At 34.1% G+C, this 15,156-nt stretch overlaps 1 protein-coding gene across 2 annotated transcripts in view; it reads right to left on the reverse strand.

The window, feature by feature from the left end:
• The window catches only part of LOC126964734 (rhomboid-related protein 2-like), a 35,831-nt gene that overhangs the window by 3,617 nt on the left and 17,058 nt on the right, over positions 1-15,156 (reverse strand). For both annotated transcript variants that reach the window (XM_050808015.1, XM_050808011.1), the window contains exons 2-6: positions 4,588-4,690; positions 2,869-3,219; positions 1,500-1,652; positions 825-1,000; positions 93-274 (exon numbers count right to left, since the gene is read on the reverse strand). In XM_050808015.1, the coding sequence (XP_050663972.1) occupies positions 93-274; positions 825-1,000; positions 1,500-1,652; positions 2,869-3,219; positions 4,588-4,617 (892 nt within the window). In that variant the 5' untranslated portion in view covers positions 4,618-4,690. The remainder of the gene's footprint in view (positions 1-92; positions 275-824; positions 1,001-1,499; positions 1,653-2,868; positions 3,220-4,587; positions 4,691-15,156) is intronic.

Below are 15,156 nucleotides of genomic sequence, written 5' to 3' on the forward strand. Positions count from 1 at the left end.
TTCGCTTATGACATCAGCCGCCTCGTGAACATGGCAGTTGCAACATTAAATATGTAATATTATTAAAACTCAAAGTCGGATGTAGAACTCACCGTTAAATACAAGAAAAGCAAGTGGTACTCCGACTGCAGCGCCCAGCACATGTGCCGCCCACGCCACGTGGTTGTAGTTGGTCTCCTCATCGGTTACCCTCAGCATGGCCCAGCAGCCCTCAGACGTGCCCAGAACTACCACGCTCAGTGGACGAAACCACCACAGCGGTATATACCCGAACCTGCGGAGACAACTGGATGTTATTTTACATTTACAAACATCTGAATGAGAAGATGCCTATATACTTATTCGCTCGAAGTTTAAATAAACTTGGCAAGGTGCCAGATGAAATTGGAAGGGAGCGCATATTATAATCAATTGGTAGATGGGTTGATGTAGGAGCTTAGTAAGTAGTGTTACTTTTATTTAAAGTCGATTTCTCCGACCGTTCCTGAGAACAATTCCAATATCTAATCTCCACCTGGAGGTGTGGCGTTCCTCAACAGTGCTGCTTTCAAGGAAGTTTCTACCGTCTACTACCAGACTATGGAAAAACTTCTTTGATGATTACGGTGTTTCTAGAATACGACGCGGTACGTTAAAAAACAAGCAAGTTTAACTGTTTATAAGGCTGAAAATGCTCCAGTGACTCCTATGGTGTTGCAATGAGTACGGTCGGTGGTAATACGAGATGCCACGAAAAAGAAAATCAAGTATATCTAAGAATTTATCAAGGGCCCTAGCAGCAAAAAATATTAGTAAAGCAGTTTTAATAATAACATAAAGTGTACCTTAAGCACACGTTCGGTAGGTGAGCTGTGAGCAAAGCGTAGACAGCTGCTGATGCTCCCACTACTCTGACCCTGGGTTGCAGAGCACCAGCCCCGAGAGCTCCGGCGGCGACCCCACCACACCACATCAGCGCCACGCGAGCCCAGCCCTGTTCACGTTCTAGTGGCCAACCCACCTGAAATAAATATCATAAATTTTTTAGTAAAATAATGCCAAGAATAGTGGTTAATTTATAAAAGTGCTGAGATTCTTGTAGAATTAAGAATCGTTACAATTTAATTACGTTATTCATTATTTACCTTACATCAAAAAAAGTGTTTTTAGGACGGATAAATCCTATATAACCCAAACACAGTATTATTTCAACAGTCTGCTAGGTTCTTCTTAACCAACAAAAGTTACTTATTTTCTTAATACTATATCTACCTACTCATTAAATTTGTTTCGTTTCACTTATTGCTTATAATAATTTCATTGACAAATTTTGTACGATTAATAACTTATCCTTTTTTTATTAACTAGAATCTTGAAGTATTAAGAATTGAATATCGGGGAACGTGATCCACATGTTCTTACAGATAATATTTAGTCAAATAGAAGTAATAGGTGTATTCCTAATAGTCACCTGCCAATAGAAGTACACGATAGCTGTTGTGAAATTGATTCCAACTTACGGCAAGTGCTACCAGAGCGTTGAGGGCGAGATGCGTGGTCCCGGCATGGATGAAGCCATACGTTATCAGCCTCCATGGTTCCTGGAGCCAGCTTCCAGGAGACCATTCCAATCGTCCTTTTAATTCTTCTGGACCACACAAATGCAACAGCACCTGAACAAAACCAAAAAAATTACATTTACAAATTTGCTTTCCAAAAAGTTCTTAATTGCTTGTTCTAACTTATGAAAATTATGATTATGAAGTTTTGTGTTTAATCAATTTATGTTTTTTTTTTATATATTTATTAATAATATCCAAAGTGTATACAAAATTTCAGATTAATCGGTTGACAGGAAGAGGGTGAAATTTGAATTATTAAATTTGACCCAAGAATAATAAATAAAACAAACGGGGTGAGCTAAATAAAACCGTTTAAAAAAAAACAAATTTTACATTGCGGTTTCAAAGCAATAAAAACCACTGAGGTTTGTACAATTGCTAAATTAAGTCTACACCAACAGAGTTAAATTAATAAAAGAAAAAATAGTTCACAATCACTTAGCTTTAGCAACTTACTGTATACAAATAAAAGTAAAAGTACGAGATACAATTAATAGTTAAGCACGATAAGTTGATCGGTGGTCAGTCAAGTCCTAAAAAGTATTTTTTTAAATTCTGTTTTAAATTAGTCTCAGTCAACGAGTCGGTCAAGTCACGTGGCAGTTTATTAATCAGTCCAGGTACTATGTAAGCTGTTGTTCTTTCACCGAACGCATTGGATGCCCGAGGCCAGTGCAGCCGGTTTAGACTAACAGCGCGCGTATACACGGGGTGATCTATGGCTGTTTTTAATTTATTATTAAAATAATTTTCTTTTAGTATTGCATATTCAATTTGCTTAAATATTGACAACACTTGACAATGCTTAAATAGCCCGCTTTCGTTACCCTGAAATTTACGTTTAATTTGATTTGATACTATTTTTTTAAGAATTTGAATTTGAATTTTATTAATTTTGTCAAGGTACGAATTGTAAGTACGACCGTAACTGCTCAGTCCATACTGAACGTACGATTCGGCTAACGCGTTATAGATCATTATTTTGACTTTATAGGTTTGTTAGCGTGACAAGTAATGTAACAAGGTATTATTATAAAAGAAGAGGAGTGGTCCAAGGACTGAACCCTGGTCTACTTCAGGTGGATTTTGATGACACTTCAAATGATATACCACGATTTATAATTTAAGTAAAAATTTATAAATCTTGCAATGATTAACCCTGCAGAGCTTTATAAATTATTTGTTTTATTACTTTGTTTGCTCGAAATAAGAATAAAGATAAAGGTGTAACCACAAAACAGTTTTAGTTTTATTGTGATGGACTTACTATGAAAATTATCATGCTGAGAATGAAGTATGGTGGTCTTAAAACTTCTAGCAGTTTCTCTTTCCGTCTTTGGAATTTCGTTTGAATTTTTGGTTTTATTTTCACAGCTTTCACGCTTAGAGAGCATTTTGACTGCTTCCACACTCCAAGAGTCAAGCCAGCCTGCAGCCGTGACGATGGTTTGTTGCCAAGAAGCCTCCGGTTCTCTCCGGGGCTGTTGGTTCTGCTATCGTTGCCAGCACATTCCTCGTTCTCCACCCACGCTTCGGCTGGTGGACAATCGTCTGGGATAACCTTTCTGCCTTGATGAACTGGCACGGGTTGATAAGACTCTATGTTTAGTGGCTCTGACTGTAATAAAATAAACAGGAATTTAATATTCGTCTTATCTCTTGATAACTTATATAGACTTATTTAGGAAATTATAGTCATTAATAGTTGCAAATTTAGTAATGTACGAATAAAGGCATAAAAGGCATTTATTTTCTCAAAATTGATTCCTTTAGAATTCTTTTTGATGTTATTTCTTATACTACTACCGCTTCGGAAACAAATGGCGCTCTGAGAAGAAGAAGCGGCGCAAGAAACTCTCCCAGCATTCTTTTTTTGCGCTCTTTTCAATAAAAATATACAATATTGTACAGTCATTTCTATCGCTATAATATAATCACAATCTAGTCCCAGGCTGTCCGATCATTTAGATATTCAGCAGTGGAGTAATAGGATTTACGACAGAGCCATTTTTTTATAAAACATTTAAATTTATTTATAGATAATGCCTGAACAGTGGGTGGGACTTTATTGTAGAAGTGTATACATTTACCCTTAAAGCTATTATGTATCTTATGAAGCCTACTAGAATAAGTTAGAAGCAATCCCTTATTTCTAGTGTTATAATAATGAAAATCACTATTAAGAGCAAAAAGGTGACGATTTTTGTGAACATATATTAAATTTTCATAAATGTACTGACAATGAACAGTCATAATATTTATTTCTTTAAATTTTTATTTGAGAGACTGTCTATAACCAAGCTGATATATAGCACGAACAGATCTCTTTTGCAGTGTAAACACCATATCAATGTCAGCAGCATGACCCCATAGTAATATACCGTAATTACTGCAGTTTTCCCGAATCGATACGACTTAATTAAAGCCCTTAAAGCATAGAGCATACTTATTTTTAGTTTATTGGCCAATATATAACCATAGGCGAAAGCCTCACCGCTTCGTACCATGTGAGTGATTGACTGAATTAAAAATTGCATTAAAGTGGCAATCAAACTTTTAATTTAGTACACTATAGTAGGCATAAATACTCCTTATATCTATTACTCTTTGTTCTAACTGAAAGTCCCTTTAAAATCGATCCAACTATTTTAAAATGAAGCAGTAGATAGACAGACAAAACGTGACTTTTTAAACGTGTATTGATCTGGTGTTAGGTTCAGTATACATCTAGTGTAATATAAAGTGTAATGTTTAGTTTAAGTAAATTTCGTAAAAAGCTGTTCCATTACAAAAATAAATCTTTATTTTTATGATTAAGTACAAAGTTTATATATTATTTCAAAAACAAAAAAAAATATGCAAATTTACCATTAAAGATTTGAAATATTTCTGCAATCATAGGTAGGTAGGAAAAAAGGTTAAAAATGCCATATATTATTTAATTAATTCATTAATAAGCCGTAAAATAACTGAGTAGCTGACTGACCTCTTGGGGATCCGCCACATCTGGAGTCATGCTGCCGATTCAATGCTGTGCTCATCTTCAGCCTCCGAGACCAGAACAGCCAACACCGTTGCTCGCCGGGCTTCTGTGCACAAAACAACGACATATAGTCTACAATTCGATTATATACGACAAATATTGAGGATAATTTATAACATTCCCATCATTTCGGATTTCCTCATATGTCTGTCTCTGGGAATCTCTGTTCTAAATATATATCCTTGTGGTTTTGTATGCTATGTTTACATAAGTGATTTGTTTTGCTTCAACGTGGAAAAATTAGCAAAATTAATAAATAATCGGGAAAAAAAGGGGAAGAATTAATATATGTCTGTTTATTGTATATGTGTAATCGTCAGCCCTATTGCCACCACGATGCCTATTTGAAGCTAGTGTGATTACGTTTTAATCTCAATCCCTACCTGGGACTAGATTGTGATTATTTTATAGCGATAGAAATGACTGTACAATCTATATATAAAAATGAATTGCTGTTCGTTAGTCTCGCTAAAACTCGAGAACGGTTGGACCGATTTGGCTCATTTTGGTCTTGAATTATTTGTGGAAGTCCAGGGAAGGTTTAAAAGGTGAATAAATAGGAAAATGCCGCTAAATTAAATAATAACAACAAATTTGTTTTTTCTTTGATGTGTCCATACATAATTTCTATGAGAGAATTTATTGACGCACGGTTTGACAGTTCTGCTGTGAAACAATTTCATTACGACATCAGGGTGCATATTTTACGAAGTAATTTTTGATGTTATGATATATTATTGACAAATTCATATAAAAACATTATTTTATTTATTATATACAGAACAACGTCTGTCGTGTCAGCTAGTCTATATATATAAAAATGAATTGCTGTTCGTTAGTCTCGCTAAAAGATAGATTTGCCTAATTTTGGTCTAGAATTATTTGTGGATGTCCAGAGAAGGTTTAAAAGGTGAATAAATATGAAAATGCTCGGATTTAAGTAAAACAACAATTTTGATTTTCCTTTAATGTGTCCCCCGCCGTTCAGAAATCAAATTGAATATTAATTCATTAAACTATTAAATTAAAAAAAGAATTAAAAAAAAAATTAAACTATTAAGTTTAAAATGAATAACTAATTAGAATCTTTATATTATTATTTTAACACTCACAGGAGGTAAGAAATAAACTTAATTTTAGCTAACTATAGTTGGTAGATTAACTACAGCTGTTGTTAACTATCTATCAGATTATTTTTATGTAGATGGATAAATCTTAAGTTTTAATCTTAAGTCGTCATCTATTGCTTATAAACCCGAAAAATTTTAAACATTGTTTTATTTTTCTTATTACTTTATATGGCAATACAGCGTTTGCTGGGTCAGCTAGTATTGTATATTTTTATTGAAAAGAGCGCAAAAAAAGAATGCTGGGAGAGTTTCTTGCGACGCTTCTTCTCTCTCAGAGCGCCATTTGTTTCCGAAGCGGTAGTAGTATCTAGTAGTTATTAGAAATGACATCAAAAAGAATTCTAAAGGAATCAATTTTGAGAAAATAAATGCCTTTTATATCTTTTATGCCTTTTATATCTTACGTCGTTTTAAAATTCGATATTTCAGTTAAGTAACGGTGTTTAAGTTTTAAAATTAAATCTCAGAAGACGATCATACGCTTAATGAAAACATAGTTTTAAAATTTTTTAAAAACCAAAAAAGGTTGATTTAATTGTAGGCCGTACTAAAAGTATATATTATTTGTAGCTGTCGTAATTCGGAGCTGTCGTTATGTATAGGAGTGTGTAAAATGTGTTCTTAAATTTCATAAATTATGGGATCCATGAAGCAAAACACAAAACAGCAACAAAAAAATGTAAAAATGATTTTTACAGAGGTTTACACTCTACACTAAAAAACTGCCTATCACTTACGTTCAGAGCTCTACCTTTGAAAAATGATTTCCTCTAAAAGAGACACAATCTATTCAAATTAAGAAAACGTAACCTGATTGAATGATTTAAAGCTGTACCTTTGAATATAGTTTAATAGATATTTATATTAAAGCACATATGAATATATAGCCAGAGAAATCACAGTGAAGAACGTTCAGAGATTGATGAAGATGACATCTTTTCTTGTTTACGATTGTATGGGCCAGTACTTCATTGATTGTGGTAAGAATAGATTCAGGCCGCTTGAGTTGCCGATTCCATCTATATAAATTATTTCTTGTTATTGTTATACTAGCAGGCTGCGTCGAATGCTCGATTAAATATTATTCCTCGTAGCGATTATCGCTTGATTTGATTTTGATGTGATAGTACAAGGTATGCTTTTAAATCATATAGTAATCTTAGATTAAGGATTGGTTTCCGCTGCGCTCCAACTTGATACCGCAGGCGTAGTTGCAATGTGCGGCAATTAATACTATGACCAAGTGGGTCTGTTTAACTCATTCTGTTTAACTTTACTATTAATTTAAACTAAAATGCCATAGGTTGAGTAGTAAATCTTTGTAAAAATATTACTACAAGAAATAAGAAAGACACTGGGATCACATATAATCAGTAAATATTTTCTATTTTATTATTTCAATGTAAAATAACACCAAGCGTAAGGTACAATTTCAAAGATGCCACCAAGCATCTAATAGTTGCTGTAATAAAAAAAAGTTTTGTTCTTGGGTAGTGCGGTATCTAGTTGGAGCGCAGCGATGATGACGCAGTTTCGACTCAAACTCGTGGGTGTTCTCGTTCATTTCTATCATCATCGTATCCAATGACATTCATTGTTTGCCAATAGATATGATCGCAATTCACAACCGCAAACCTTGCAACACTACGCATATCTATGGACAGATCTGGTGACAGATGGACGGACGGACACTCGCGTACACATCGGGAAACATTGCACGAATATTGATGCAGTGCTTTACGGATTAATAATCAATTTGCATACCGTTATAGATGCGATTGTAATAATGATTGCGAATTACGTGTTCATAATCTGTTTGTATCATAATAACGTATTCCATTAAAAAAACGACGGGTTGCACTCCGGGAGTGCCGGCAGAACTGAAAATTGTAACATTAACTTGTGCATTTTTCAACATTTTGGAATGGTTAATTTCGATTGCATGAATTGCTTTATTTATCAGTATAACACTATTAGGGTTTATGTGGTTAAATACAACATTTATTTATTGCGCTTTTGTATACAAAAAATGATAAGTTATATATATAAATTAAGTGCTGTTCGTTAGTCTCGCTAAAACTCGAGAACGGCTGGACCGATAATTTTGTTCTTGAATTATTTGTGGAGGTCCAGAGGAGGTTCAAAAGGTGAATAAATAGGAAAATGCTCGAAATTAAATAAAAACAATAACTTTGTTTTTCCTTTGATGTGTCCCCTGTCGTTCAGAAATCAAATTGAAAGAATAGTTTAAAATGAATAACTAACTAATATTAGAATCTTTATATCTTTCTAACTTTCTCAGGAGGTAAAAAGCAAACTTTAATTTAATTATTGATTTTTCTCTTATTACTTTATATGGCAGTACAACATTTGCTGGGTCAGCTGGTATTACATAAAAAATTTAACATTTCAGAACTACTAAAATTATTTTACATTAAAAAGTTTATCTCACAGAAAACTCAACTTTCATCCTTGACTTCAACAACGACTGTCTTGCGAATTTTCATCAAGAAGTTTTCACTTTAAAAATTACATAAATATTGGAAAATATACACCCAGCAATTCAACATGTAAACTCACGGTAATAGTGACAGAATATGTATCTTATTCAAGGAAAACTAATTAATAAATAAATATTATAGAATAAAATATACAAAGTGATAACGGCACTTCCGATGGTTTGATAAAGAGTTGACATGGGCTCAGCTGTAGAGAGAGTCTCTTTTGTTTTGTTTTTTTTTGTTTTATTTACTAACTTTATTATTTATTTTTCGTAATATCAGGCTTATTCGCCGAAATGTTATCCTGCGAACAGATCTAAGGTGATTTAAAAGGTGGGTAATGTGTTCCAAAAGGCCAGCAACACTCTCTTGATTCCTTTGGTGTTGCTGGAGAAGGTGGGCAGCGGTGATCATCAGCTGAAGGGTAGGCTCTTTCATCGTCCTCATCCAAAAAAAAAATAGGTATAAGTCAAGAAATATGTGTGAGTGCTAGGGAAAAGACTTCCCTAGCAAGCACAAAAGATACGATAGTTGAGTGGTTGAGTTCAACTGTGGGAGGCTCCTTTGTACAGGATGCCGCCCAGATTATGGGTACCACAACGGTGCCTATTTCTGCAGTGAAGCAGTAATGTGTGAACATTATTGTGTTTCGGTCTGAAGGGCGCCGGTAACAAGCGCAATTATATAGCTGCTCAGAATTTTTGGGTATCTCAAGAATCCTGAGCGGCACTGCATTGTAATTTGCAGGGCGTATCAATTACCATAAGTTGACTAAATTATTGTATCATACATACATTCATACATTTATAAACAGATATCTTAATATGGAATGCTCTAGAATCTTATCCGTCTGTGACGCCCTTTTGAGCTCTATTTTTTCTTATGTACTTTTGCACACATCAAAAATCATCAATCCATTTCAAAGGTAAGCACTGCGTGGTTCTACGCACGTACGTAATAACACTATCAATTTGTCGACATAAGCTAATTACCTATTTATTGGAAAGTAACTTGGAAGTTGATTTCAGACATGTAGATTTGTAAACTCGTAAAATGCGATAGAACTGGTGGGTATCTACACTTCAATACATCGCCTGTCGAGCACGGCTATAAATATGAAGGTCGTTCATCAAAATAGCGAACAGTCTGGCATGAGTTATGTGCTCCTGGTACTAGCTACCAGCATCTCACTTCGACTTATGTTCATGAAAACATTATTATAGCCGTCTGTGATTGATTCATACTACTCAAATACGTTTTAGGTTTGATTTTCAATATCAATTACTCGTACTTGTAGACGAGAATTTTGGTTATCTAATAAATAAAATTCTCATGTCGCGGTGTTTGTAGTTAAACTCCTTCGAAACGACTTGACCGATTCTCATGAAATTTTGAGTCCATATTAGGTAGGTCTGAGTCGAGAATCGGACAACATCTATTTTTCATCCCCCTAAATGTTTAGGGTGGTCCACGTGATTTTATTTTAATTTTTGACATTTTTTTTTAAAATTTGTTCGAGTATAAGTCAGCATTAAAAAATACATACAACTTCAAATCTTCACTCATCTACGATCAACAGTTACTTTTGTATCGCGATTTTAATATCGGCAATACAACGTTTGCTGGCTCAGCTAGTATTATACATGTGTATGCAAAGATGTCACGATGTAGTATCGATATTTTGTGACTATCTATTCTATATTTAACATTAAAAGATCCACAGAAGAGCAGTGCTTTTTTTAATTTAAAACACTTTCACCCTAGAAAGCTTTCGTTTCAATCGAAATCAAACTAAAACTTTGAATGCAATTATTTAAATATTAAGAATACTTTTAAAAACAACAAAAATAACTAAAAGAAAACAATTTTTAAAATTAATGAAACTCGTTTAGATGTGTGGCGCTTGATGGTGAGAAAGATATGATGTGTGGTGTGCTGTTGAAAGATTATTGATGATAATATTCTTAGAATATTTATGAGCCTTTGTTCAATATTGTATTAAGTATATCAATCATAATGTAGGTACATACTCAAGAGCTAGCAGTACACTATTGGCTATGTATGCGGTTAATACACTCTGCACAGCCCTACCGATCAATTGTTTCAAAACCCCTGTTGCCAGGTGTTGGGCGATACTTAAACAGTTATAATACAAATACTCAAGTGCTATATTATGTTGCAAATAAATAAAACAAACAGAGCTAACAATACAGACCTCAACCGGTCGGTCGGTCTAACAGTCAACATAATTTTGTTGTAAATGTTACAAGGTTTTATACCCCACTGAGCGGAATACAAAGTTTCTTAATAATAGTAGCGGCAAATTCATCCTAGTTAAGTTAAAAACTTTTAAACGTCTTTCTCTCAATTCCGTTAACCCACGCCGGTAAAACTCCTTTGTCTCCTCTGGAATACCAGGAATGAATGGGAGGCAGTGGGAGGCTCCTTTGCTCAGGATGCCAGCTAGATTATGGGTATAACAACGGCGCCTTTTTCTGCCGTGAAACAATAATGTATAAACGTTATCGTGTTACGGTCTGAAGGGCGCCGTAGCTAGTGAAATTACTGGCCAAATGAGACTTAACATCTTATGTCTTAAACTGACGAGCGCAATTGTAGTGCCGCTCAGAATTATTGGGTTTTTCAAGAATCCTGATTGGCACTGCATTGTAATGCGCGGGGCGTATCAATTGCTGATCTCATACCCTTGTTTTCATAAAAAAGGGCATGGTCGTTATTGACTAGCTAGTGACCTGATGAACATCATATCCTCTAATTACATAAAGAATAGGTATATCGATTCCTATATATGTGGTTGTACTTTTGTTAACAATAATTAGTGAAGTTAGCCTTAAATTGTACATGTAAAAATAACTAAAAGAGTTGAGCTATCAGAAAAAATCAACCCTGCATTTTATAAATGATTTCGTGTTTTTCATGAACGCCGAATATTTCACTGGCTCAGACTATTGTTCGGTGGAATGACTGGAATGAGGTTCATCGCTTAGAGTCGACCTTTGTAGTAGTGTGTGTGCTGTAGACAGAGCCAACAGTCCAGCCGGATGAGTTTTTATGCCCTCCGGGTCTTAACAACTATATGTAGGTAAGTATGTGTGCAGCTCACAACTACTTACAAATTAAATTGAAAATGTTAACCATCAAAGGGTCTACTCTCTTTCTCTGAAACGAAACATAGTAAACGAACGAAATTTAAACGAATTATCGGTAGTGACCCTACTCTATTTTGTTTTCGGACACATCGACAAAGTTTCGGACCAGAGACAATATTCGTGAACGAATGGTGAACGATTGGAAATGAACATTATTATTATCCAACTAATTTGAAGAGTTCTATTTCATGCCAACGATGGGTAAGTAATACTAATAACCACCAAAATTATCTGTATTACACACGCAATGTAAACATGTCAACTCAGTACTTACGATTTTTTGTTTGAATTCTGTAAAAAGTTTTCTAAAAATAGTTCTCAGGCTTAGAAACTCGAAATGTCAAACAATAACGTTCGGGACAATTCTTCAATACGAATGGAACCGTTGTAGGAAACACCCGAAACCTCGATCGAAACTTCGTTTTTCGTTCAATAAGGTAAATAGGTTGACCTACAGTTTTGGAATGGCATCATTTCATCGAATTAAACTTGACTTGTCTGCTAAGCACTATCAAAGGTAATTATGTCTCAAGCAACGCGGGTTGCATACGAGTGAAGTAACAATTACAAAGATTTTAAATAATAATATTAAACTTCAGCTTTCAAAATATTGTCATCTTTGGTGGTTTAAAATACAACTTTATTTTTAAATAGGTAGGTCTTATGACAAACTTATTTTTAAATGTTATTGATTTCTATCGTGTAGGTAGGACTAGGTAGGTGTTTGTGTTAAAATTAAGTAGGTTAGTGACATATTAATAAAAATATTTTAAAAGGCACAGAAGATAACGTGTTTCTTACAGATTTGATGTTTGCGAAGTTATAAACAAAAAGGATTGGTCCAAAATTTGTTCGACATCTCTACACGCATCTCGCAAAAACGTAGTGTGGAAGATATTCTACTTCCTCGGTGCCAAATCCAATCGCGTCTCTTACATAAAAATAACTAACTACCTAATTAACAATAACAGCAGTATTCGATACTGACCTAATTGATAATTAACGATATATGTAACGACTTACAATGGTATGTGTGTGTGTGTCACGAACCACGACGAACTATTAATACAGAGTTGTGATCGTGATCAGAGACATTGTTGCCGATGGTTGTGACTTGTGAAAATAAAAATTACCTGAATAATCCATCAACAACGGTCTAGTCGTTATAAAATTGACAGTAAGGGAAGAACACATATTGATTAATAGGCAGCATTAAAACATTGTATGGTCAAATAATTTTTATAAATAATTAAATTATATAAGCGAGTGGGAGGCTGCTTTGCACAGGATGCCAGCTTGATTGTAGGTAAGTTGCACAACGGCCGTCACACACTGCAACGTCAAACAATTTCTGCCGTGAAGCATTAATGTGTAAACATTACTGTGTTTCGGTCTGAAGGGCGCCGTAGCTAGTGAAATTACTGGGCATGAAAAAAATCAGAGTTAACATCTTATGTCTCAAGATGACGAGCGCAATTCTAGCGCCGCTCAAAATTTTTGGGTTTTTCAAGAATCCTAAGCGGCACTGAATTGTAATGGGCAGGGCGTATCAATTACCATCAGCTGAACGTACTGATCGTCTCGTCCCTTATTTTCATAAAAAAAATCTAAGCGGATACTATAATATATTAATTTACTTTATGTATACAAAGAGTTGAACAAACTACTATCATTCTTATTATTGCATTTATTTTTTAAACCTCTGATAACTTCGGCTGCTGATAAGATATCATTAAACTCTATTGAAATGACAAAGAAAAACATAATTATGTTGGGAAAATACACAATACGCGAATACACAATATCCTTAAGTATTAGTAATGGGTATATACATACATATAATATTAACGTACCACTGAATTGGCTTATCACACAAATGTCCTGAATGAAGGTTGATTATTAATTACTGTGGTTTTGTACTTCTAATCGTTTATTATCCCTACATTTTATAAAACAAAGTCCTCCGCCGCGTCAGATTTAAAGTGAATGTAAATAAGTTGTACATAACTTTAAAAATTTTAACGCACCACTGATACTTATAACTTGGTGACCCTACCGACGCTGTTCTGCCCATACAATAAGATTAGGATTAATATCTTATTTGTACAAACGGCTTTTACATTACCGCTTTAAAATTGGCAAAATATTAAAATGTATATAGTATGTTATCACACCCCAAAAATAATAAGAGAGGTATCGTCAAATACGAATTTGTCATCTAAATTGAAATACCTTAGTAAAAACTGCTTATATTCATTAGACGAATATTTTCAACTAAAAACTTGACTATATACTATATAATACTGCTACTAATCTTTTGTTAAATTGATATTATTGTTACTAATTATTTAGAAATGTATTTTATAAAATTTGCACGTCATAAATGTGGCAAACATGTACTTTTTAATATTTATGTAACATGTTTATGCAAATAAAAACTTTGACTTTGACTTGACTCTATAACAAAATAGACATGCCATCGCGGTCTTTTCTGTTGACCTTTATAAGATACACAATTCAACTATACATTATTTTGTTATATCTCAAAGACTTTTCGTTCAAAGCTCCCTGAAGGCTTATTTTTTCCAACATCTCTAACAAATTTAATTAATAATACAAAAATGTATACTAAACAATATGTTATGTTTTTTTAAAGTGATAATCCTCACTTCTAGGATTAATGCACAAATAAAATTTGAAAAACAAAATTTTAATGAACTCTAATGAACGGTTAGCTCAGTTGGTTAGAGCACCGGCACGGAACACCGGAGGTCGTGGGTTCGAATCCCGCATCGTTTATAAAATTTTGTTTTTCAAATTTTATTTGTGTATATATACAAAACTTAACAAATTATATACTAAAACCATCCCCGAGAAAAACATCCATTGGTGAAAACAATATAAAAATCGGTGTAGTAATTATTCAGTTTATCGCGAACAGACAGACAGACAAACGCGGCGGAGGACTATGTTTTATAATATGTAGTGATTAAGTTTTTACACGACAACCTTACATATGGTTGAATCAATAGATTTACATTATTATACTAGCGTATAGATTGGCAGGGCGTATCAATTACCATCAGCTGAACGTCCTGATCGTCTCGTCCCTTATTTTCATTAAAAAAAATCTAAGCGGATACTATAATTTATTAATTTACATTATGTATACAAAGAGTTGAACAAACTACTATCGTTCTTATTATTGCATTTATTTTTTAAATCTCTGATAACTTCGGCTGCTGATAGGATATCATTAAACTGTATTGAAATGAGGCATGAAACAAAGAAACACATAATTATGTTGGGAAAATACACAATTCACATTTCGAATAGATTTACATTATTATACTAGCGTATAGATAAGATACAGCGAGAAAGAATCAGGATCTATTGTAACTGTTGCTTGCTGCTGGACAACCGATGAAAACAGGCCAGATTTATTACGTTAGTGTGCGCGACATGCTAAGTCTTACACTCGCTATTTGCATGTCACTTTGTGCTAGTGTGCGTGCATGGCTCAGAATAGAGGTTAACAGTTCACCTCAATTTTTGAAGTTTTCACAGCTGTCACAGTCTATCAAGACTATAAGTGATCTAAGATTAAATCCATAGAGCACCAAATGGCCCGTGTCAACACTAGCTGTAATCACTGGTTAACGCACACGTTGATAAATTAAAATTGGTCATGTTATATCGCGCTGTCTGGTT

The sequence above is a fragment of the Leptidea sinapis genome, chromosome 1, assembly GCF_905404315.1.
Source record: "Leptidea sinapis chromosome 1, ilLepSina1.1, whole genome shotgun sequence".
NCBI classification, from domain to species: domain Eukaryota; kingdom Metazoa; phylum Arthropoda; class Insecta; order Lepidoptera; family Pieridae; genus Leptidea; species Leptidea sinapis.